The 25,373-nt window shown below is 37.7% G+C and overlaps 1 protein-coding gene across 1 annotated transcript; it reads right to left on the reverse strand.

Annotated features, from left to right (window-relative positions):
• Positions 1–972: 972 nt before the first annotated feature.
• On the reverse strand, positions 973–24,834 carry LOC308684577 (uncharacterized protein; the record flags this gene model as incomplete). Its single annotated transcript, XM_081355841.1, has 39 exons — positions 973–1,041; positions 2,375–2,397; positions 5,373–5,559; positions 5,722–5,914; positions 6,060–6,206; positions 6,308–6,426; positions 6,537–6,620; positions 6,824–6,921; positions 7,027–7,186; positions 7,275–7,416; positions 8,651–8,773; positions 8,872–8,936; positions 9,031–9,117; positions 9,411–9,461; positions 9,550–9,758; positions 10,211–10,402; positions 10,989–11,143; positions 11,357–11,455; positions 12,816–12,969; positions 13,221–13,516; positions 13,638–14,034; positions 15,223–15,256; positions 15,572–15,842; positions 16,670–16,729; positions 19,295–19,435; positions 19,528–19,804; positions 21,464–21,488; positions 21,571–21,643; positions 21,733–21,793; positions 21,902–22,011; positions 22,489–22,579; positions 22,693–22,717; positions 23,162–23,267; positions 23,370–23,398; positions 23,514–23,616; positions 23,693–23,756; positions 23,884–23,905; positions 24,242–24,320; positions 24,830–24,834. The coding sequence occupies 39 exons, from the start codon at positions 24,832–24,834 to the stop codon at positions 973–975; spliced, it is 4,626 nt and encodes a 1,541-aa protein (XP_081211967.1).
• Positions 24,835–25,373: the final 539 nt, after the last annotated feature.

The following is a 25,373-nucleotide window of genomic DNA, read 5'->3' on the forward strand; positions in this document are numbered from 1 at the left end:
AACACTTTAACATAGTATGTAGTAGTTTAAAATAAGTGTTTTTACCTTAAATCAAGACATATTTGGCACGTCTGCTGACCGACAGAAACGTGTGCTCCACTTTTCTCCATTTTTTTCATGTTGGAGTCGGACACACCCCCCCACATTTTTTCGGCACTGACGCTGCTCCCTCTGGCAGCCGCAGCTCGCTGCGGGACAGTTGTTACTGCAGCTCGCTGCGGGACATTGGTGCTCACCGCGGGACAGTGCTCGCCGCGGTACAGTTGTTCCAGCTGCATACCGCGGGCCAGTGGTGCTCACCGCGGGACTGCAGCTCGCTGACGCTCTGAATGCTGCTCATCCGCTATTCTGCACATCACTGCCCGCACTGATTCACTCACTGGCGGAAAATTGACCACAGCCAGGAGTCTTACTGGCTTTTGCGGTTGGTCTTTACATGGCTGCTTCTTTTTGGAGCCGCTTTTCTTTTGTATTGGAAGAACAGGGCTCTGCTTTCCTTCACTGGCTTGTTTCCTCACACCGCTCCGGTTCACAGGTGCTCTCCGGCCAATCTTAAACTGTGGGAGACGAGCAGGAGCAGGGGGTCGTAGCGGAGCTCGACCTGTCACTACTCGGGGCTTGTGCGTCTTGAAAGCAGCCGCACCGGCCAGTGGAGGCAGAGTCAGGACTGGAGATTTGTTCATTTCCCAGTGTGGTCTTTTAGTTGTAGTTAAAATTCTCGCATGCGGTGTCTGGTTAGGTCGGGTCAAATCATTATTATGCCCATATCCAGTGAACGTGGGTGTCTGGCCAGTCACCCGAGACACCGGGTGGATTGACGGCATCTGCTGCACACGGTGATGCTGCCTGTTGGTTACTTGGTTAGGTGTAGTCAGATAATTTTTATGCACATTTCTAATCACCATGAGTGGTGTTGTGTGCGTGGGTGTCTGGCCAGTGGGCTCCACAGACTCTCGTCGAGTTGACGGCATCTCATTCTGCACACAGTGATACTGCCTGATGGTTGATGATGGCTTTAGCGGGCGAACGATAAGGGATGACCTTAAATAAGGTAGAAACATTTTCAAGACTAAAATTGCTGTTCTCTGTGAAATCCTTCTTTATAGCTGTCAATGTTCTCTCTCTTGAGCTTGTTCACACTGGAGCGCAATAGTGATATTCACTCGAAATGGCATAGTCTACATTGTAGATGACGTCACATTGTGTTGGCATTCTATGACGTCACATCGTGGCGTCATAGAATGCTCATAGCGTTGGAATAGTGGAATAGTTGCTCTTTGGTATTTGGGTTTAAAAAATGCTTATACATAAACAAGTAGCCTAACATTTCTTGTATATAAATTGGTGCATATAAATCATCTTTATTTACCCAATTCACTATAGTAATCTTTGTAGTCATTATTTTTAAGTTTGAGTTATGTGTTAATCTAACTAATTATAGAAAAATACCCATTTTGACATACTTTTATTACTTTTTTTCAAATAAAAGTGCTTTATTTTTATTTTATTTTTTAACTTTAACGGTATACATGCCCCATTTTGAAAATGGGGTTGCAAAAATGGAAGTGGTGGATTTACTTCCTTCTTAGTTTATTGAGTTGATTAAATTTGCTAACATTTGCTATTATTGTGTAATCAATAATAATAAGTCTTCCTAGTCTAGTGTTTTAATAAAATATATTCGTACTTCTAACCCTACCAAAAACATGTTTTTGTTCCGTTTGAATTCATTTGTCATTAATCGAGAGTTACAATCAATAAGCTGTAGAAAGTTATTTTTTAATCTTTATGAAAGTCACAAACATGCACCACACATTCATTAATACAATCTGAGCATTTCTGCATTTTAGTTCCACTTGCAAGCTCGAATGTTTGTTCTCAACATACAATTGAGATTGCAGGAATTGTTTTAATTAGACTATATCAGTAACATTAACACTTAATCCACATTATCCTTGTGGCGGCGAGCACTGATTTGATCAATTTAAAATTTTCATCGATAGTTAAGAGGAGAAACTATGGAAGCTTATTTCCACCAAGGAAAAGTCTATATCTCACAATTCAACAAGTCAGAATTGCAAGTTATAAACTTCTGAGATAAAGTCACAATTACCTTTTTTTAATTGTGAGATAATTATATTTCACAATTCTGAGATAAATAGATATATAATATCAGAATTGTGAGTCATAAACTTAGAATTGTGAAAAATAAAATCAGAATTACGAGTTTATATCTCGCAATTCTTATTTTTTCTCAGAATTGTGAGATATAAACTTGTAATAGAGAGAAAAAAAGTCAATTGTGAGATTAAAAATCCCAATTACCTTTTTTATTCCATGATGGAAACTAGCTTCCATAAGAAATTCTGCTTACCTCATCATTGTGTCCTTGAAGTTCTATTGAAAATTTAGGAAACAGTCAGGAACAGATTTTAGTTTTGTACTTCTTCAGTTTAATACATTATTTTAAGGTTAGAATGTATAGAAAATAGTTTTTATTTATTTATTGTTAATAGTAAATAGTAACATTGTTGTTATTTATTGTCTAATGTACTTTTCAAGTTGTTTATACTGTACATCTGTACTGTAAAAATCATGTTTGTGGGAGGAGGGTGTAAAAATGGCAGAAGATGATAAAGCGTTTATAATGCACTTAATAGTTCATTAAGCATGGCATTTTCTTCATCATCCAAAAGCTGGGGAAGAGGCTTAAATAAAGCCTTGATCTGATTTCCCAAATGGGTTGCATCGTCCTGAAAGGATTCACATTAAACAACAACAAAAAAACCTACAAAAACATGTTGCAATATAGAGCTAATATTCATAATCATCACCTTAGTTGATTATATTAAAGGTGCACCAACCAATTTCTGTTTGATTTACTGATCGATCACATGGGACCAGGTTGCTGTAGAGCAGAATTTGACTGGTTATGTGATCTAAAATCATTTAAAAATCCCAAAACATTTCCCTACACAGATTGCATAATTTATACGCATTGATCAATAGAAAGCTGCTTGGTTTAAAAGTGACTTTTGTGTGAGCTGTGCTTCATGCATTGCTACACTGTTGACAATAGACTATAAACCTTTTTTTTTTTTTGTAAGGCTTTTCTGTAAACTTCACACAGCTCCTCTAGATAGCGCCTGTGATCCAGGAATGGATAGGACAGGTTTCTCAGAACCAAGTTAAGGGAAGGATTATTAGCAGATATTTATCTGTCTCGAGTCACTCCGGTACTGCTCAATACAGTCTTTGCAGCCACTGTGGCCGCACGGAAGCACCACTGGGTGATCGAAAAAAATCGCGACAAACGGGACACAAAAATTCTACATCGCAAAACGGACGTTTCGACGCCATCTCTAGCACTTAACCCCTAACCCACTCTTTCACTTCAGAGCCGTGGTTCACTTCAATCAATTGCCTCACGTCACTGACGTATGAACTGCAGTCCGCTTTGAAGAATGAACAGCGATATCCGATTATTTTCAGTGTTTCGAATCAACCCCTTTACTAAAAGAGTCTGAATTGATTGCTTCAAGAATTGGATTTAATCGGTTCAAGTGGTTCTCGAGTCAATTCACCGACTCATTTAACCATTAGGTTTATATAACCATTTCATTCGATTCTTTATGAGTCAATTTATTCATAAACTGAACAGGGACATATGAAAACAATTATAAAATAACACTCTTATAAAAAAAATTAAAAACATTTGCCGCATCAGTGATGATGTAATTGGGCTTGGGGCGTGACGTCACAGCAAGAATACGTACGTTTTCTAGTTTAATCATTTAAACTTATTCCCTGGATAATTTATTTGGTTAATTTGTGTTATTTTTGGTTTATTTACTTTGATGCTACTATTATTTTAACAGTAGTATACTGTAATATACCGTGTATGTTTTTTTTTTTTTTGTAAGTGTTCTTGTTCTGTAATAAAAAAATGGAAAAGGAGAAAATAATTCAAAAGAACAGAAAATATTTGGACAGCAGAGCACCAAAGGCAGATACATAGACAGACAAACAATAATTTAACTTTAATTATGTGTAAATTTTCCAATAACCATGCCATGCTGTTGACCTACAGTACTATTATTTACAGTTATTGAATTATTTACAGAGTAGTAGTTACTCAGGCCATAAAACTTTTAGCTGCTTAGAACGTACTAAACATATTAAACATTCTGCAACAGCAATATAATACAATAAAATAAACAGATTCAGCATTTAACACAAGTAAAATTAAATAAATACTAAAAATAAATAAAGCTTATGCATAATATTCAGCTGCTAGCTCTAGTCTAAAGTATTTATTCTATTTTACATGTGACTGTCCAACAAGCATCACTAACTTCCCAGCATTTGCTGTATACTTATACATCAAGGAAAACAAGTCATCAGAGGTTTATATAAAAAAGGCAGTTTTCATTTTCAAACCTTCTGCCTATCTGGTCTTGGTTCTGAAAAGCTGTTAACCATTTGATTTGATTTTGTTAATGGCAGCAAAATCTTTCAACATTGTAAATGCATAAAAAAAACCTTTTAGGCCTACATCTAGATATCATAAAAAATGCTTGTATTTCACACTTTGAAATGATCACATCAGAGCACAGCAGAGAAACTAACCATAACCAACCTGATAAGAATAACAATAGTTCCAAAAGATGCATTTTATTACATTCAGAGAAAATGTCTTACAGTGTAGTTGTGCATATCATATTTATCATCTTTAGTTTAGACCTCGAGTGTTTCAAACAGTCCACACTGCTAAAACCAGTACATTTATAAGTGAACTGTCGGGACACCGGGATATACTTTATATATACACCGGGACGTCTGGTCACCTTACAGAAATGCTACAAAATGCAACAAAAAAATTTTTAAATATGAATGCGAACTCGTATAGCAATGCGCACTGCTGATTATACTGTTTTAAAAGGTATGTACAGTGCTTGACAGTGATCAGGGTTTATTAAGGCACTTAAGTATTGGATAGCAGGAGCAAACGATGGTAAACCTGAATACTTCCGTTCTATTTTATTAAATGTAACTAATGTATGTTATTTATTAAGATGAAAATAATTGTATTAGACGACCGTTCTGTACAGTATTTTAGAAACGACATCCGACAAAAGCTGTAAGCATCCGGATGCCCCAGGTAGATATATAAAATAATTTATATTCTGCTTATTATTATATTCATTAGTATATATTCTGATAGAGAAAACTTCCTGATGAGAAGACAGTTTTGTGCATTCCAGATGTTCACTTGCGTGACCGTACCTGACCTCACGACCCGTTTCAGAGGTGAAACACTGAGCACAACGGTGTCCTGCAAATGATGGCTTATTTATTTGCCGCTGGATTACCTCTGTGCAATTTTGTTTCCTCCTCTGCTGGGCCCTCTTCAGCAAATTCATTCCCTTCTCCAGTGCCGGTGGGGGTCGCGGGGATTTGAATTGAGCTGTCTGACATCTGAGACAGTGTGTCTGCGTCTTGCTCCGATTGCGGTTCATGGACTGGTGAGTTGGGCGTCGCAGTAGAAGAGATGGAGCGCTACATGGTAAAAGTGTGAAATATGTTTGATAAATACATGATTTATATATATATATATAGCTTTTTAAAGATCGATCAGCAGAGGCCAATCAGGTAAAAACCTGCTCAAAATAAATAAATATTATAGACTTACATTGAAGTAATTCAATTCAAGGTACGTACCTGCAAGGAGACACTTGATCTGTTGGTCCTGTCCTTCAGTTTGGACCATGTTCCTTTCATTCCTGATTTCACGGTCATCTCCAGCGCTGCTTTTAACAGTTTGGGCGTCTCTGCACGAGGAGGAATAATCGGGATGGGCTCCTTCTCTTCCTCTTTCTTCTCAGCGGGCTTTTTATCCTTCATCAACATTTTCCTAAAGGGCAGATAGCAGGTTACACCTTATTTAAACAAAAGCTTAGTGACCTAGTGAAATATCGTTGAATCATCATAGTGGAAAATGAAAGTAAAAAGGGGAAATATTTATCATTGATGATTTTCCTTTCAGCAGTTGCACTCACTTTGCTTTCTTACGGAGCAGTTTCTGGGATTCCGGATAGTGCACAATGATATCATTCAGGTCCTTTTTGGTCAGGATGAGTAGGTTAGCAAAACCACGCGCTACAACGTTAGCTGTCCGTCGGTTAACTCCGCCTACAGCAAGCAAGCTTTATTTGGGGAAACGGACAGAAGCTAAGATCAAATTTGGCAATAAGGGATTTAAGACTATGTACAGTAAACCAACTAAATTAGATATAGCCGCCCTCACCTGACCTCTCCAAACACCGCTCCTGCTTTTAGGGTCACAAACACAGTCTTTCCATCGGGACCACCAACTACCTGGACTTCCCCTGCCTTTATGATGTACATCTCACGGCCCACTTCATCCTGTAAACATGAGAGGTTGACATTTCTTTGGTACAATGACTTGTCTTTACAAACACAAGTACGTTTAAAAGTCTGTTATGTAGGCTAAACATCTTCTTTGTGTTTCTTGCCTTCTTGCAGACATAGTCTCCTGGAAGATACACCACTGATTTGAGCCTCTTCAACATGTCAAAGATCATCTGTCTATCGCAGCCCTGAGAAAGACACAATGAAAAAAGTCAAGGCAGGTTAAAGATCGGTTCTGGGTTCCCTCCAGTTTTAAAAAAATACATAAAAAAAATCGAAATCTGTAGACTGGCTCTGACTTTTGGTAACTAGCATTGTCTTCTGGAGATTGCAAATCAGGGCAAAAACGTAAAACAAAAAGTGTGTTGTGTATTCCAGCCATAGCACTTGCCTGAAAGAGTGGCACTTTGCTGATAATGGAGTAGCTGACATCCACCGCTATATCCAGCCTCATCTTATCAGGAAGTTGATCTAGTAGCTCTTGTTCATCTGTGTGAAACCACAAAAGTTTAATTTTTATCATATGATAATGGATGGCCAGAGGGATTATGGATGAATGTCTGTAATGTATTTTGACGTTGATGTCTGTCTTACCCAGCATGCCTTGGGACTGCCACGTGTAGCTGTACCAGGTTTTCACTCTGTTCTGCACGTCTTTAGGTATGCGGTAGGAGGCCATGTATTTAACTGTGTTATCCACACAGGCACGATAGTTTGTCTGAGCCGCCGTGGCTGCACCCACAACATCTCTCATCTGACACAAGACAAGCCTCAATCAATGATATTAAACACTAAAGAAAACCAGTCTTTTGATCCCTTTCACACCATGATAATGGCCTTACCTGACCAATCATGATGGAGAACACAAACACTCCAATAAAGTAATTGATGAGTTGAAACACAATCTCAAAAAGTGTTGTGGGTCCTGGCAGGCCGCCAATAGTCAGCAGAGTCTTCACAGCAAAGTAGTAGCAGCGAATGTAACTGAAAAGGTCACAAAGCAAATATAAATGGTTATTATTTAACTTTGAAAATATTATGAAAAAATTAAAAGGTCATTTTTTCATGGAAAAAATAATATCATTGATTTTCCTTTCAGAAATGTTGTGATTATGACATTATATGAACATATTCCCGCCCACATTTACATATTAAAGGAACACTCCACCGTTTTTTGAAATAGGGCTTATTCATCTTCTTTCCTACATTTAGATAGGTGGGCAAATGCATTTTTGTGTCAGTGCATGCATTGTTTTAGTTTGACAGGGTCGGTGCTAGCTTAGCTTAGCTTAGCTTAATGAATGGAATCCTTTGTTGCCAGCTAGCATGTCCTGAGTAAATGTTATATAAAAAATAAAAAAAACACCTAATTACTTCTTGTGGCCTGCGTATTCACAATGAGTACAAATAGCGATGCAGATTAACACTAGGTGATTTCCTAGGCAGATATTGACATATATATTAAGGACTATATTAGGGGGAAGCACAGGCGAAGCACTACTACTTGGGCATGATATCTCTGCACCCAAGTAGCAGTGCTTCGCCTCCCCTAATATAGTCCCAAGTCAATATCTGCATAGGAAATCGCCTAGTGTTAATCTGCATCACTATTTGTACTCATTGTGAATACACAGGCCACAAGAAGTAATTAGGTGTTTTTTTATTTTATTTTTTATATTACTTTTACTCAGGACATGCTAGCTGGCAACAACGGATTCCATACATTATGCTAAGCTAAGCTAGCGCCGACCCTGTCAAACTAAAACAATGCATGCACTGAGACAAAAATGCATTTGCCCACCTGTCTAAATGTAGGAAAGAAGGTGAATAAGCCCTATTTCAAAAAACGGTGGAGTGTTCCTTTAACGCCTATCTAGCAGGTTGGCCTACTATGATAAACAACATTATATTGATGCATCAATCCTAGTTAGTCATAACAGAGGTCATTTACATATTCATTTCCTTAAAGGTACATCAGATTAATATGGTTCATCATAGAGAATGTGGAAAATGACCATGTAAAACTGTTTTTGGTGCAGAAAGCTGGACTAATATTGTAAGTGGAATGGAAGAACATATTAACACACACACACATTTTAATTAATGTAAAAAAATAGAAACCTTTTTGAAGCTAAGAAAGTGGGACTTTGACTATAATGTGAAAGATCAATAGTAAGTTGATGTAAATTAAAGCTAAAAACAAAATTGATTCACATACCTATTACCCGTCCCATCATAGGCCCAATCTGAGAAACCCAGACCTTCATATGAAGAGCCCCAGTAGTACAAACAGGCATTGCAGTGGACCGCATAAAGCAGGTAGGTGGTGGTTCGAATGACTCTGATAAACGAAATAAGAGATATAAACCAAGATAAACACTCCAAATAAAATGTCAAACAAATGCCCAATACAAAGGTTTATAGAAACTAACAGCTAACCTGTAAACATAAGCGTTGGTCAGGATAGCTTCCAGACGCTTGTTGAACTCAAAGAAAGACATAAACTGCAGAAAGGAAAGACACATTAAAGAATTAACAAAAGTTCATCATGGACTGATCTTCCTAAAGCCCAGTTAAACGGTGAGAGTAGCAGCTTGCCTTCAGGATCCTGGGTAAGCGGAGAAGTGGATTAATCCCTGTTTTGAAGTAGAGAAGCTCTAGAGGAAGTAGACTGACAACATCCAGCTGCAACACAGGAAATGAGACCCTTAGGAGACGTTCACACAGAACGCATTGTTTTTCAATGTAAATGCGCTAGACAGACATCTTCAACCGTTGCGCTCACGTCTCGTGTCTTTTGCAGCATCTCGCGCATGACACGGAATTCTTAAAACACGGCGTTCAAGTTAAAAGTTCAACTTTTAAAAAAACTTAACAGCAAAAGCGCATTCAGTGTGAACCACCCCTTACAATACAGAATGTGTCCAGTACCTCAGAGCATAAACATGAAACGATAAATGGCATAAATGTCTCATTACCTTGAATCGTACAGCTTTGATGTAATTATCTCTCATTTCTTTCTTCCCGCTCTAAAAACAAATAGTTTGCAAAACACCAGGTGAAAAAAAGCATTTATTTTACTTTACATATTCTAATATTTTGCCTGACTATATTTACCACGATGTCCCCATGCTGCACAAACTGAAGTCGGGGTTGAAAGGCCAGGACGTCCAGAACATAGACGGCATCACATAAGTAGTCAATCAACAGCCACACGTGGATGTTATCCGGTGTTTGATAAGGAAACGCCCAACGCACAGGAATCATCCACGCGCTCCAGTTAAACGCCAAAGACACGCAAAACAGCCAAAGTACGTAGATCAGATCTACAGAGAACATAGAGCAATGTGAGATTTTATTGTTTGTTTTACTCAAATGGTTTGTGGAAAATATTGTGGTGCACTAAAATCTTTATTTAAAACTTGTTGAAATGTTGAATACTGAATGTATTAACAAAGTAAACTAAATAGTATGACTCATTAAGTTCAATTCAATTAATTAAACCATCAATGTGCACCAAAATGTAAATTATGCAAAAAATTATAATTTATAAACCCGATGCCTAGTTGCCAAATGCTATTAAAGTTTTAAAAAGAGGGAGGAATGTGAAGCTTAGGAAAAGGGTGTGAGAACAGAACAAAGAATGAAGGAAAATCAGTAACTGATCGGATTTATGTGCAAGTATGGAATGTCAAGACAGCTAAAATGTAGACAGCTGTAGGCAAGTCTAAATGAGTCCACAGGATTACAATGAAGAGAGGAGAGAAGGAGTGCTCACTAGTGAAGGGGTCGATGCTGGTTGGAAAACGGTACTGCAGAAGCCGAGCAATCCTGGACTGAGGTTTCATTTTACAGCACAGGAGCTTGGTTTTCTCCTCTTCTTTCTCGGCGGGGGCCTCGGGCACCTCCTGCTCTGTCTTCTGCTCTGCTGGAGGTTCAGGAGGAGGAGCTGGAGCTTGCTTAGCAGGGGCTGTTCATAAAAGACCATATTATTTGCTACGTTGACTTAGATATTTGGACACTGAAGATTAAAAATCTAATTAAGTGGCATCTGCAAACAAATGATGCTACAGCATCCAATTACTTTTAACCCCCGCATTAACTAGGAACTTAGCTTATTAACTAACCTTTGACGACCAGTGTTCAAATTCTGTACTTTTTGTCTTGATAAAGATCAGTATATATTAGGGCTGCACGATAATGGTTAAACTAATAATCACGATTGTTAGTTCTCATTTGAGAAATTTCCGTCATCAGAATTATTGCACTTTCACAAGCACAAATCAACAGAAAATCAACTCTGCATTTGTTATTTTTCTCACTTACATTAAAACACTCTCTACATCAATTACTTTTAAAACCTTAAAAATGTCAATTGAAACTTTTTTGTGAGGATAAATAACCATCGTAATCACAATTAAAATTCGATTGCAGCCCTAGTATATCTCTTGTCTTGTCAACACATTCCTCTGAGAAACAACTTGCTTGAAAAGTGTGCTTCTGCTGCTGTTCTTTAAAATAAATGCCATTGGCGTGTTATTTTGGACTTAACTCACAGCCAGGTGGTGTCTCATCGTCTGAATTGTCTGGATCAATCAGTTTCTCTTTGACCCGCTCTGTTCTCTCTTTGAACAGCTTGACCAGCTCCTGTAATCTATCGTTTACTACGGTACTAGTCTGGCTGGCAGAAGAGGATGGCCGTTGATTAAGCCTTAAAACAGAACATAATTAGTAAATTTAACATTTAAATAATTAGATAATTACTGCAACAACAAACAACAAAAAACCCACCAAAGCAATCACGTATTTGTATATATTGTTGCTAGGTTTCCAACCAACCTATATCCATGATGTGTTTTTTATTATATCAATTATATCAATATTTAATTTTTGTGCATTCATTTTAATTTAGTTTATTTGTTACCCGTCATCTGCACTTGAGATGCTACTCTGGCTTGGCCAGGCCCGGACTGAGGTTTCTAACTCCTCCTCTTCCTCGTCATCTTGTGAGTAAAGTCTCTTGCTGTAAGAGAAAGTTAAGAGCAAGTTATGATGGACCTCTATAGGACTGGAATTATAAAATAAAGGGCAACAAGTTACATAAATGCTTTAAACACATTTGCATATGATAAGTAAGGAAATGATGAGTAGTCTTCACAAACTCAAATATGCACACAAATGTACAGAATGAAGTGGGGAATATGGAGTAGATTGAGATGAGTCCTGAAATAGACTTATTTAAAGATTCTTACATCTTGGTCCAAATTGTCTGTGGTTTTCTGTCTCTGCATACACCGTTTGCATCCAGAGAAATAAGTGTGTGTATGTACGCAAGTAAGTGTGTGTGCAGACAACAAAACAGAAAAGAAACAAAACATGAAATGTATATTTGGATATCAGTAGGGCTTTTCACAGTTGAACTTGTGAACTCAATGATATTGTCAAACTTGTTTCACATTTTATGCCGAGGGCTTATAGATTTTCACATTGTACGTTTTAAACCCTGAATTAACATTCTAATTTGCATATTTATGAGATCAATCGCATTAGCTGCTTTTCCACCATCAGGCTGAACAGTTCTAAGAATGGTAAGGAACGGTTCCAGTTATTTTCCACTTCAGCTTGGTTCGGCACAGCTATACATAGGTTACAAGAACGCTAGGGTATGCATACAATGCATGTGACAAATTTCATCAGCATAGTGATGATCGAAGCCAGATTTTTCTAACTACGCAGTGTCTGTACGCTCAGCTGGCACATGCACCTTCAATTTTTTTTAACTTAGTTTGTCCACAAGATCATAACACTACCCAGGGACATTGTTTCACAGTCGAAAAAGAAACTGATGAGACGGAACAACAAACTTCTGGAGACATAACAACAATAGATGCACACATTGGCAAGCGCTTGTGTCTTGAGTCCAAAGACATTTTTATCTGCCAAAACTTCTGGAGAGATATAGCGCAGACACGGGACAATGATGAAACTTTCTACTGTCCATGGGTTGACCACCCTGTGTTCGCACGCGCTATCAAATGAAGTATACTTTGAAAGGATATATGTTCCGCTGTATTCATACACTAGCGTTCGAGTCAAATCTGAAATATACTTTGGGCTTTATGCTAGCTCAGGTCAAGTGCAGTGCAAAAATTTTCACAGGCAAATCCAGTCCACTCTATAAGAATCCACACGATCGTGAATTTTGCGTGAAGGCAAAAGATTTCAAGTTGGTCACATGAATTGGCTGACTTGATTTCAAAGTGACTTCTGTGTGAGCTTTGCTTCATACATTGCCACATAGGCAATAGCCAACTGACAAAATTTTGCATAAAACCACACCTTTTCTAGATTCAGTGCAATTAATGAAAACAAGGCAGATTTACCTGGTTCGATTGGCTTTACGGACACCAGGCACAGTAAGGGTTTTGAGGTTGGGATCCTGTGGGTTTATTATAGGGGGTATAGGGCGAGATCTCCCTCGGTCAGAATCAACATCTTCCACATTCACAGCTGGGTGCACACTCAGTCTGGAGCTCGCTGAAGACATAAAAGATTATACATAAAAGACACCTTGACAATGACACTTTCAGTAGCGTCCTCTTCAAGACTTACCTAGAGGTAACCGGGCCTTAGAGTTTGAGGTCAATGATTGGTACATGAAGAGGTCACTTTGGTCACTACAGGCACCCAAAATCTAATGTTCTCTAAGTCACACCTGGCAGCAAGGCATAGTACAGCAAAGCATAGCACAGACTAATCTAACAGAAAAAGGCGACAATGTGGATCACCTGAGGGTCTAGCAGAGGTGGGGTCATCCTCAATGTGGAAGGCAGGGTTGGAGACGCCTGACAACTGCCTGGAAGGGGTGATGGGTGGAAGACGGGGGTAAGAGGGCACATTGGGCAGGTCTAGGATGGAGCATGGGGAAGAGGGCGAAGGGGTACGGGGGGAGTGAAGCGGGGACTGGCGGACAAGGCGGTCCAACTCCAGATCCCTACTCTTCAGCGGTTGCTCCTTGGGCATCCTGTTCCGGCTTAAGTTTGTTGAGACGGCTCTGAATGTTAGTGTAGCACTGCTGGGCACACTGTGGAATGTTGCTTATCTTTTGTGGAATGCTGGATATTCTTTGTGGAATGCTGAAGAGTTGTTGTGGAATGTTGGAGATCTGTTGCGGAAGGATGGAAAACCGTGGAATGCTGGTGAACCTTTGTGGAAAGTTGGACAACTTTTGCGGGAGGTTTGATATTTGTTGCGGAATGTTGGACAGCTGTTGTGGGAGGCTGGATAACTGCACGGGGAAGCTGGGAAACTGAGGAGCACTAAAAAGCGTCTGGTTGGGGAATTGTGGGGTGATTTTGGAGAAGCGCTGGGAAATTTGTTGGGGTAGCTGAGAGATTTGTTGCGAAAGCTGTGCCAGTTGAGGAGGGAGCGACGGCAGCTGTTGGGTGATCTGAGAGAGAGCAGGGGGCAGATCGGGCATGGAAGGCACTTTGGGCGGGGTGACTTCAATGTCTATCAGGAACTGGTTGAAGTTGTCGAGGGCTTGTGATGCATATGGTACACGCATGAAACAGCTCTTCAGCGCATCACATCTGGAAGGGACTGTGGGGAGAGCAGCACACATTAAATTATATTATATGTTGCATGATTTGTTTACAATTTTTGATGCTCAGTCGTACAGAATATTCTGAGAATAACGTCGGGAAATGCCAACTACATTGGCTCCAAAAAGTATTGCATTAGATAAATGATCAAACCAAATGGCGTTTATTTTATTTTTTAAATAAAATATCACAAGCACATTATTATTTATAAAATAGCACAAGCACACTTTTTAATCATAATAAATTCACAAAAATAAATCTGTTAATTAACAAAATAATAAATCTAGATACTAGAACTCAAGAGTAAGGATTTTTTCACTGGCCCAAAAAACTGAGAATTATGAAACTGTAACTTTTTTTATTTACATTTATAAATAAAAATTAAACAATTGTTATTTTAATTTAACATGAATTATTTAATATGTATTATTTAATTCTTTAAAAAATACTATTATTATTATTATACACAATTTTGTTAAACGAGTTTTAAGCTTACTTTACAAGGAAAATGTGCATTAAATTAGCTGAAAATTATACTGTTATTATAATTAGGCCTATAAAGGAAACTCAGAGACGGCAATTAATTAATAATCACTTTTGCTGGAAATCATACTAGTTTACATTACACTTTCTGGTTGTCAAACGTAAGTAATCAATAATGTAAACTACAATGCACTGATATTAATCCATCTTTTTAATGTAATCTGAGAGCTTTCTGTCCCTCCATTGACAGCTTTCGCAACTACCACTTTCAATTTGTAAGTGTCAAATAATTTTCTCAAGGTAAATTATGTTTTTTGCACTTCATAAAATTGAGATTGAGGATGTCTTTACTATCTTTCTGGTGCTTGAAAGTGGTAGCTGCGTAAGCTGTCAATATAGGAAAAGAAAGCTCTCAGATTTCATTAAAAAGATCTTCACTTGTGTTCAGAAGATGAACGAATGTCTTGCGGGTTTGAAACGACATAAGGGTAGAGTAATTAATGACAGAATTTTTATTTTTGGGTGAATCACTTTAAGTGTCAAAATCCTTTTTTTAGAGCCACTGTATGTGAATTATTACATCTGAGTAATAAAAATGTAAAGAAAATATATGTAATTTGGGATGCCATTCTGTGGCTTTTTACCATGTTAGCATCAAGGTGTTTGCGTGATCTATTTCCGAATGACTAAGATAAACACTCACCACTACTTTCCTCTTCAGTAAATGTACTCTCCACCTACATAAAGCAAAATTACAGAATTATGAGACATTTATTTCAAACACTGTAACACAGAGAAGAAAAAAGCAGCACTAGTACAAAGAGGAAATATGATCAATGCAGTACGGTGCTTATGAGCACAGCATACTTTATTCAGTGTAACTTCAGAGAGTTTTATGTACTTGGTATAAACAATGGATAATAATACCTGTGAAAAGCCATTTACAATCTATTTAAAATGACATCTGTTATATAACAGTCAGATATAAAGCCGGATGACCAACGTGATGAAACTTAAAGTTTAAAGTTAGATGGACAGTAAAAATATATTACCGGTGAATCAGTTCGTGAAACGGAGGAGCTGGTAATGGACTGAGGTTGCTGAGTTATCGGGTCAGGTTCTTCTTCGGCTTCACTGGAGTCTCTGGGCTCCTCCTCCTCCTCCTCATGAAGCTCTTCAGGTTCAGGTTCAGGCTCTGGTTCCTCCTGAAGAGGTGAAGAGGACTTAAACTCCTCCACAGGGGTTTCAACTGTAAACGCAGTGTCTACAGCTTCTGCCTCCTGTCCTTCTGGAACAAACTCCTTAACTAAAGGTACTTGACACCTGTGGATACAAACAGCATGACGCAATTATCAGCTATTAACGTTACATAAACAACAGGCTAATCACATATGTAAGCAACTAACGTTAACACATCTGTGTCAGCTATAAACAAATTAGCATAAGCACAATTTTCGCATGATGGAACAACACGAGGCGAGGTCTGATTTGTTTCCCAAAAACCTCCTTTAAATAGTATGGTCATTTATTTGAAACATTCACAAAATATTATAAACGAAAGCTATAAGCTAGCTTCAAGCGTCATCGTCGTTTTATTATAATTAACTTACTTTGAAATCAGACCCGGTCTCTGAGCGCTTCAGGTGATGCAGTGTTCATATCCATCCATTTTTGTGTCGTTTGTTTATAAATGAACGTGATACAAATTCTATATGTTGACGCGATTAATTAGAACGAGATAAACGTTCATTCTGGAAGTAAAGAACCTGCGCCATCCATCACTGCGACGAGGCAGAAAACAAGCATCAGAGGCGGGATTAGTAACTATAACAACCGAAGAGAGGCCACCGCGCGCCTCTAATATGGGATGCAATGCGGTTGCTAGGAAATGCGTGTATTGTAATTATGTGTATTGTAATTATGTGTGTGGCCATATTAATATAAAATACAAATCTACAAATACGCAGAAGCTACTTTCAGTTCAAGTTTGTATTGCAAACACTAATGTGGATAGCAGTTAAGGGTCAAACAACAATGAAAGCATGACAACAATTGATAGAAACTATGATAACAAATGATTCTTCCCAGCTGAAAGAGAAATCCCAGCTTGTTCACCATGATGTTTATTATACTATTTTCAGAAGTCTTACTCTTCAATTTGACTCCGTAGGACTTCTATATCACTCTCCTCTTCCTGCAGCACTTGTAATCTGTGACACAGAAACATTAAAGGTATTAGACGAGGCCAATATGAAGGATGTTACAAAATATTTCAAGCCTATGTTGACAAAATGTAGAATTTTAAGAATCGGTAATTTAAAGACTATACTAATGGACGGTTAATCTTAATATTGGGATGTGTCCCTGACATACAGTAGCCCTAAAAAGTCACACTTAAAAGTGCATCAGTTTCATTGCAGACGTCACTTGGCTTGATATTTTATCTATGTGTGTGTGTGTGTGTGTGTGCATATATATATATATATATACAGTGGGGAGAACAAGTATTTGATACACTGCCGATTTTGCAGGTTTTCCCACTTACAAAGCATGTAGAAGTCTGTAATATTTATGATAGGTACTCTTCAACTGTGAGTGACGGAATCTAAAACAAAAATCCAGAAAATCACATTGTATGATTTTTAAGTAATTCATTTGCATTTTATTGCATGACATAAGTATTTGATACATCAGAAAAGCAGAACTTAATATTTGGTACAGAAACCTTTGTTTGCAATTACAGAGATCATACGTTTCCTGTAGTTCTTGACCAGGTTTGCACACACTTCAGCAGGGATTTTGGCCCACTCCTCCATACAGACCTTCTCCAGATCCTTCAGGTTTCAGGGCTGTCGCTGATTTTCTATTGGGTTCAGGTCTGGAGACTGGCTAGGCCACTCCAGGACCTTGAGATGCTTCTTACTGAGCCATTCCTTAGTTTCCCTGGCTGTGTGTTTCGGGTCGTTGTCATGCTGGAAGACCCAGCCACGACCCATCTTCAATGCTCTTACTGAGGGAAGGAGGTTGTTGGCCAAGATCTCGTGATACATGGCCCCATCCATCCTCCCCTCAATACGGTGCAGTTGTCTTGTCCCCTTTGCAGAAAAGCATCCCCAAAGAATGATGTTTCCACCTCCATGCTTCACGGTTGGGATGGTGTTCTTGGGGTTGTACTCATCCTTCTTCCTCCAAACACGGCGAGTGGAGTTTAGACCGAAAAGCTCTATTTTTGTCTCATCAGACCACATGACCTTCTCCCATTCCTCCTCTGGATCATTGGCAAACTTCAGACGGGCCTGGACATGCGCTGGCTTGAGCAGGGGGACCTTGCGTGCGCTGCAGGATTTTAATCCATGACGGCGTAGCGTGTTACTAATGGTTTTCTTTGAGACTGTGGTCCCAGCTCTCTTCAGGTCATTGACCAGGTCCTGCCGTGTAGTTCTGGGCTGATCCCTCACCGTCCTCATGATCATTGATGCCCCACGAGGTGAGATCTTGCATGGTGCCCCAGACCGAGGAAGATTGAACGTCATCTTGAACTTCTTCCATTTTCTAATAATTGCGCCAACAGTTGTTGCCTTCTCACCAAGCTGCTTGCCTATTGTCCTGTAGCCCATCCCAGCCTTGTGCAGGTCTACAATTTTATCCCTGATGTCCTTACACAGCTCTCTGGTCTTGGCCATTGTGGAGAGGTTGGAGTCTGTTTGATTGAGTGTGTGGACTTTATAAGTCTTTTATACAGGTAACGAGTTCAAACAGGTGCAGTTAATACTGGTAATGAGTGGAGAACAGGAGGGCTTCTTAAAGAAAAACTAACAGGTCTGTGAGAGCCGGAATTCTTACTGGTTGGTAGGGGATCAAATACTTATGTCATGCAATAAAATGCTAATTAATTATTTAAAAATCATACAATGTGATTTTTGTTTTAGATTCTGTCACTCACAGTTGAAGTGTACCTATGATAAAAATTACAGACCTCAACATGCTTTGTAAGTAGGAAAACCTGCAAAATCGGCAATGTATCAAATACTTGTTCTCCCCACTGTATATATACAGTATATATATATATAGATCAATAGCAATTGATCAATAGCAGTTGATCACATCTAACAAAAAAGTTTGTATATATATATATATATATATATATATATATATATATATATATTGTATATATTGTGTCTATATATATATATTTATATACATATATATATTTACAAACTTTTGTGTTAGATGTGATCAATTGCTATTGATCTATTTGACAGCACAAATTTGTAAATATATATTTTTATATTCTGAAACCTAACAAGTTTCTTTTTGAGAAATGTTTTACTTGAAAAGTGCATCTGTGCCATATTTCCTTCAGATAAATGCCACTTTTCAAATTATAATAAAAAGTTAAATTAATAAATTCATTTGATTCAACAAATGAATTATAGTATTTTAAATATTACAATTAAAATATTATAATACAATTATTATAATAAATAATTATACAATAAATGAATTATTATAATAAAATATTTTAATATTTTAAACTTTATATAAAATGTATATACATTTATCATAATAAAATATTATAATAGATGTATAAATAATTTATTTATAAATAAATATAAGTTTGAGCCCACTGGATACTTTTGCTATATATATATATATATATATATATATATATATATATATATATATATACAGCATACTGTATATGTTTGTCATACTCAAAAAGAGTATAGGTCTGATCGATTTCTTGTTATTGTGGATGAGTTTGCATGAATTACTCTTGATCATCATCTTCTGGCTCTTCCGCAATGGTCTGAATGCTGTGCTGGGCCTGTGTTAACTCCCTGACAGCCATCTCTGCTGTGTGCCGTGCCACTTCCTCTGCCATGCGGGCCATTGTTAGACGCTCCTGAATCAACCTGCATCAGAGAACAGCACCACGAGTAAGCCTGTTTCTAAAGTTACTTCAATTATTTGATCATCATGCTGCCACTGTGCTTTTAGGCATTACCGTTCCTCCATGATCAACATGGCGGTGTCCTCCGCCTCTCTCCTGATGCTCTCGATCATGGGCGTCCATCGTGCAGTTTGGGTCTCTGCGTCCTCCAGCTCTATGTTTGCTTGTGAGAGTGGAAGAGATTGTTCCGGTGACCAAGGCGTCTGTGGATGGGACTGATGTTGTGAATATGGAGGTGAATTCGCTGCTGGACATGTTTCCCTTACTTGAGCCTCATCTTCAGAGTCAACCTCCTCAAGAATGAGATCTGCAGGAACTGATCGAGCACTGCCTGCTGAGGACACAACCATGCTTGAGGACTGGTTTTCATTACTTTTGTTCCTTTAAATTTAGTGTGATAAGGCATTTTTGAACTAAACAGTTATTCAAGTCAGTAATTTAAGCCTGGTTTGTTTTTCCTTTACTTTTAACATTTCAAACATCAGGATACATTGGCATTTGAGTGCTTAGAAAATAGGGAACATCTGTAAGATTAAATGAGGCCCCCTATAAAAGGAGTTAAAATGTTCCCCTCAAATTTTTATTTATTTATTTTATTACTTATGGTTAATTACTTTGGTTGAGAGCAAAGTTATTTTGCATGCGTTTTCCATGGAATTTAATTGTAGCCAATAGAGACTGAACCCTTTACACGTGTGCAATCATGCATTTTCCTTTATTAATGCAATGTATTAATACAATATTAATAATTATTGACATGAAGTATATCAAATATGAATATATATTAAATACATAAAGATTAAATTACAATGAATAAAAACAAAGTGTGCAATACTGTTCAAAAGTCTGGGGTCAGTAAGCAATGATGCATTAAAGTGATCAAAAGTGAAAATATTTATGTTACAAAAGATTTCTTATTCAAATACATGCTGTTCCTTTGTATTCATAACTTTATACTCAATGAATTCTGAAAAACTACATCATGGTTTCCACAAAAATATTAATCAGCAGAATGTTTTCAACATTGACAATAATAAGAAATATATTAGAATGATTTCTGAAGGATCATGTGACACTAAAGACTGAATGGCTGTTGAAAATTATTTTTTTCCATCAAAGAAATCAATTAAAAATTGAAATATATTAAAATAGAAAACATTTTTTTTTAATTGTAACAGTATTTCACAATATTACTGTTTTTACAGTATTTTTTATGAGCAGAAGAGACTTACCAACCCTAAACTTTAGTTTATGACTTAAATCAGCCACAAATAGCTACATATACAAGTCAAGGCAATTAAATATTTTTTTTAAATAGTGGTTTCTCACGACTCTCACGATTTAAGTAATTAAAACAAACAAACATATACTAGTCAACTAATGAAACATGCAGTAAAATGAATAATAATTACATCTCATGAGGATTACAATTGTTTTAAGACATGTACAGTCAATCTAAACGTCATTTCAAAAAGATCACTGCAGCAACAACACACACCCATCTGAGAGATGCCAGCCATTCATACAATATTTAGAGTCTAAAAACATCAGTCTTGGCTAGTTTTACAGTACAGAGAATGTCAAGCATTACATTCAGTAGATTTTCATAGCTGCCTGGTCATTCAAAAGAGCTACAAAGCCACTATTTAAACGCATCTGTCTCCACTGTCCAATTGTCTGTGACTTTGTGTAATGCTGTTGCGTGCTCTCTCTCCTTTTGTTTAAGGGGTTCTCAGTGTCCTCCCCCCTGTAACAGAAGGAGAAGATGGACTGAGTTATGAGTTGGTCCTACACTTCAACAGAATCGCTCACCCTGAAGTCTTTCTACTTGTATTCTGATGTCTCACAGAGTGGGTCATGTTGTTACGCATGCAATGATCTTTATGCGTGTTCATATTCTACAGAAACCACACTAGAGTTTCCAGGAAACAAACTGAGTTTGTTATAAAAAACAGCGTAAACAGTGTTGAAGGAGGAATGTCTTACTCACCATTTTGCACAATCATCCCGTCCTCCTGGTGGAAAGACAGAGAGTCAGTGCGGATAAAGAACTATTAAAACCAAGGTAATAACGTCAAAGCATTGACCCTTACTTACCAAACATTCTTTGTTTTTAAGCACCGGCTGTGGCATTGAAAGTCCCAGGCCCTGAACAATCCAGCCCACCATACTGAAAACAAGAGAACGCATGGGACATCAAGTGGACATCTACGCCTGTAATCACTTGCAAAAGAACGAATCAAATTTGACATGACTCACCTGGGAGTTTTTAGATCAATCTCCGTCATGCTGGTTATTGACTCTGGAGGAGGTGAATATACTGTTGATTTGAGAAATAGTGGTTTTTTTTTTTTTACCAAACATGAAGCTAAATAGTAACGGCCTTTAAAAATCGAGCTTTTTCCAGATCATACAGTTTGAGCAATACCTTTGTTTGAGCATTGTGATGACCTCGGTGTTGAAGAATTGGAATTTGGGGGTCTGGTCACATGGTGCGGTATAGCATTCTGGAAGCTGCTCTTTATCCAGGTCATTACTCTGTTCACACATTGAAATAAGCAATAATGTTTCTTAAAAGAACTTTTGCAAGGGGCTTAAAGTCACTGTGAAATCAAAATGGACAATTCTTCTTCTTCTTTTTTTTTTTTTTATTGACCTCATAATCTTTAATCAAAATAACTTCCCCTCCCTCTTGCAACAACATCTCTTCTCTTCTCTGATGATGTGTTTACTGGCACGAGGGCAGAGCACAACCACATGAGATCGACCAATAGCAAACCTCAACCATCCAATCATTTGACGATGGTCAAAATCAAGTCCCGTCCTACATTTCTTATTCGACAAGCTGTTTCACACACATATACGTCACAATAGGGAAGAAAAGAGCGTCGGAGCTACCGTTGATACCCTACATGCGATTTTGAATGTAATAATGATGCTTGCCTTAGCAAAAAAAGGCACCTAATACACCAATATCACCATTTTCCCCTGTGTGCTTTACAGAATGACACTCACTTGGGAGGGAACTGAGCAGGGATTTCCACCTCGGACACCTCGTCTTCTGACACCAGCTCTACTACTGGTATATGTGGCAAAGGCTCTTGATCTGGTGGAAGAGATACACAAGCATGAACTCACTGATACTAATTCAACCATAGAGCTTATTCATTTAACTCATGCTTTCGCTGTTTTCCATAATGCAAACTGTCTGATACACACCTGGGAGGTCCTTGGCTTCATAAACCTAAAGTAAATAGAAAAACAGAAAATAGCAGAACATTATTCATTTTGATTTGCAAGAATTCCATGTTTTTTTCTTCAAATGTATCATATAAAGTTACTATTCATAACCCTAATTAATAACTATATATCTAATAAAATATATAGCTTCAGACAAGTGAATAATCAAAGTTCCATTTGAGCTTTCCATTTCTAGAGATATATTATTAAATAGATTTTGTTTACAAATGAATAATAATAACAACAATTGCATTAGGATTTTCTATTTACATTTTAAATATGTTCTCAATAACATTAAATTGAGAAACATAAATTAATCATTATTTTTGATGCAGACATTTTAAGTTGAAATGACTTAAACATTCAAGTTGATTGTACTTGAAAAATTTTTTACGGTCTACATCATCGATCTGAAGTAAATGGAAAAAGAAAATGAAACGTCTTGCACCTCTGTGACTTCTTCAGATTCTCGAGTCTCTCCCTGTATGTATTTCTCATCAGGCTGTGGGACCACCTTTCCAATTCCCTGCGCGATCCAGCCAATACCTCTAGCCCTGGCAGACAGAGAGCACACACTTTATGGACACTTCATGCACAAGGATTCTTCACTGCTGCTGGACTGATGTTGCTGATAAGAATATTGTTCATTGCCATACCTGTCAGCAGAACCTTCCTCCTGCAGTGACTGAAAGATGGTTCAAAGAACAGTTCATTTCCAAAGAAAAGATTTGCTTTGAATGCACACTAATGCGCAATACCAAATGGTGTTAACTATCAATTATTTGAAATGAAATCAATACTTTAGCATCAGCGTTGGCTCTCGTAAGATGAGGACTCCCTGCAGGTTGTGGCAGCGCACTCGCAAAACCATTGGAAAGCCAGTTCAACATGCCATTCTGAACACTGAAACAGAAGCAGGTTTCAGCTTCAAACATTCACAGAGTGTCTTATTTTATGGATAAGGTCAATCAAGACTCACCTGCCCTGTGAAGTTTGGGATGATTGGTCTTCCTCCCTGCCTGTTTTTTGTGAATTGAACTTATCTGCATGAGAAGAAGATAGAAAGAGGCTCATTGTGCATTAGTATACTATTTTGATTGATTGTATAGTACAACCCCCCAAAAAAAACATTTTAATACATTTAAAGCAGTAAGGGTGCTGTAAATGTACCTTGATTTGATGTTTTCCCATTCTTCAGAGGAAATAAGATAAGATATAAGAGAATCAGAGATTTAATATATGAGAGGACATGACTTATTTCATGTTTTTTTTTTACGTGAAGGGGTTTGTGAAGTTAGAATTGCCCTTTTTGACATTTTTTAAGAGAAAGGGAAGACAAAAAATTATAGGGTAAAAAAGAGGGAATGGGATCATACAATGTAGAGTGCCAGATTTGAACCTGCATTACCGACGTGGGTCAATACAATATGTCAGAACGTATGCGCTAACCGCACTGTTACTGTGAAATTCAGTCACAAATATTAGTGAGGTGTGTATTATGAGTGCAGGTTAATGGGCTTGGGTTTACCGTTGTGATTGGCTCGTCCTTCAGGTCGTCCTGTGTATCAGGAGGATGTGGCACGACCTTCACCACCCAGTTAAACATCCTGAGAGAGGGGGATAAAACTCTATTAAATCAATAAATATCTCTTAAACACATAGTGTCTGTAATAATGGAATATACTATGGAATAGTGGCATAAACTTGCATTCTTTGAATCAACATGGAGTAAGTATAGATCTTAACCTGAAACAAGTTACAGTTAATTATGTTTCATCCTCATCAAGCTTAACTTAAAACCCAGGAACCTCGCTGAGAGCTAATGCTTGCTTCATATGCTTCAGTCCATAATGTTCAAAGAGATTTATTTCTAGGACAAGGATTCATCTTTGGGAAAAGCCCAATGAAGTTCCTCAAACCTACAGAGCATCTTTACAGGGAAACCACAACCGTATTAGAAATAGAACGATGTCATGTTTGTCACATCCATTAGCAAACATAAGAGGTTTGATAAGCTTGTTAATGAACAATGAAAGTAGTTTTTCATGTGTCTACAGATTAATTCTCACGACAGACTCGCTCTAAAATTCCCAGACAGATTTGGACACAGTTGTACCGCATAATTGAAGCACACAAGATATTTTGTAAGATTGTTCAGGCCCATTATGGCAGCCATTAAAATGATTAGCAGTCAGCAGTTGCACAGCAAGGGGTGACCAGGAAGTCAAGCAAATGTAGTTAATCACTTCCTTTATCTTCACTCTGTCCAACTAAATGGACTCGATCTGTCTTTTATCTAACACAAAGCAAAATGAACAGTCCAATCAAGTTTAGCCTAGAAGACCAAGATGCTAACTATCAGAGAGCTTAGCATAGCATAGCATAGAATAACATAGCATAGCATAGCATAGCATAGCATAACATTACATAGCTGATGTTTTACCATTATTTTATTTGAATGTACATTAAGCTTGCACGACTTATAAAAAAAGATATACACGTTCACTTTGCTAATGCAGTGTTAAGAATGTATTTGTATAACCTACTGTTCGAAAAATTGGGAAGAAATGAATACTTTCTATTAATCAAAAAATCTGGAAAAAATGTATTACAGTCTGCACAATAATATTAAGCAACAAAAACTCAACATTAATAATAAT

Source organism: Scardinius erythrophthalmus (genome assembly GCF_964197995.2).
Source record: "Scardinius erythrophthalmus genome assembly, chromosome: 24".
Lineage (NCBI taxonomy): Eukaryota > Metazoa > Chordata > Actinopteri > Cypriniformes > Leuciscidae > Scardinius > Scardinius erythrophthalmus.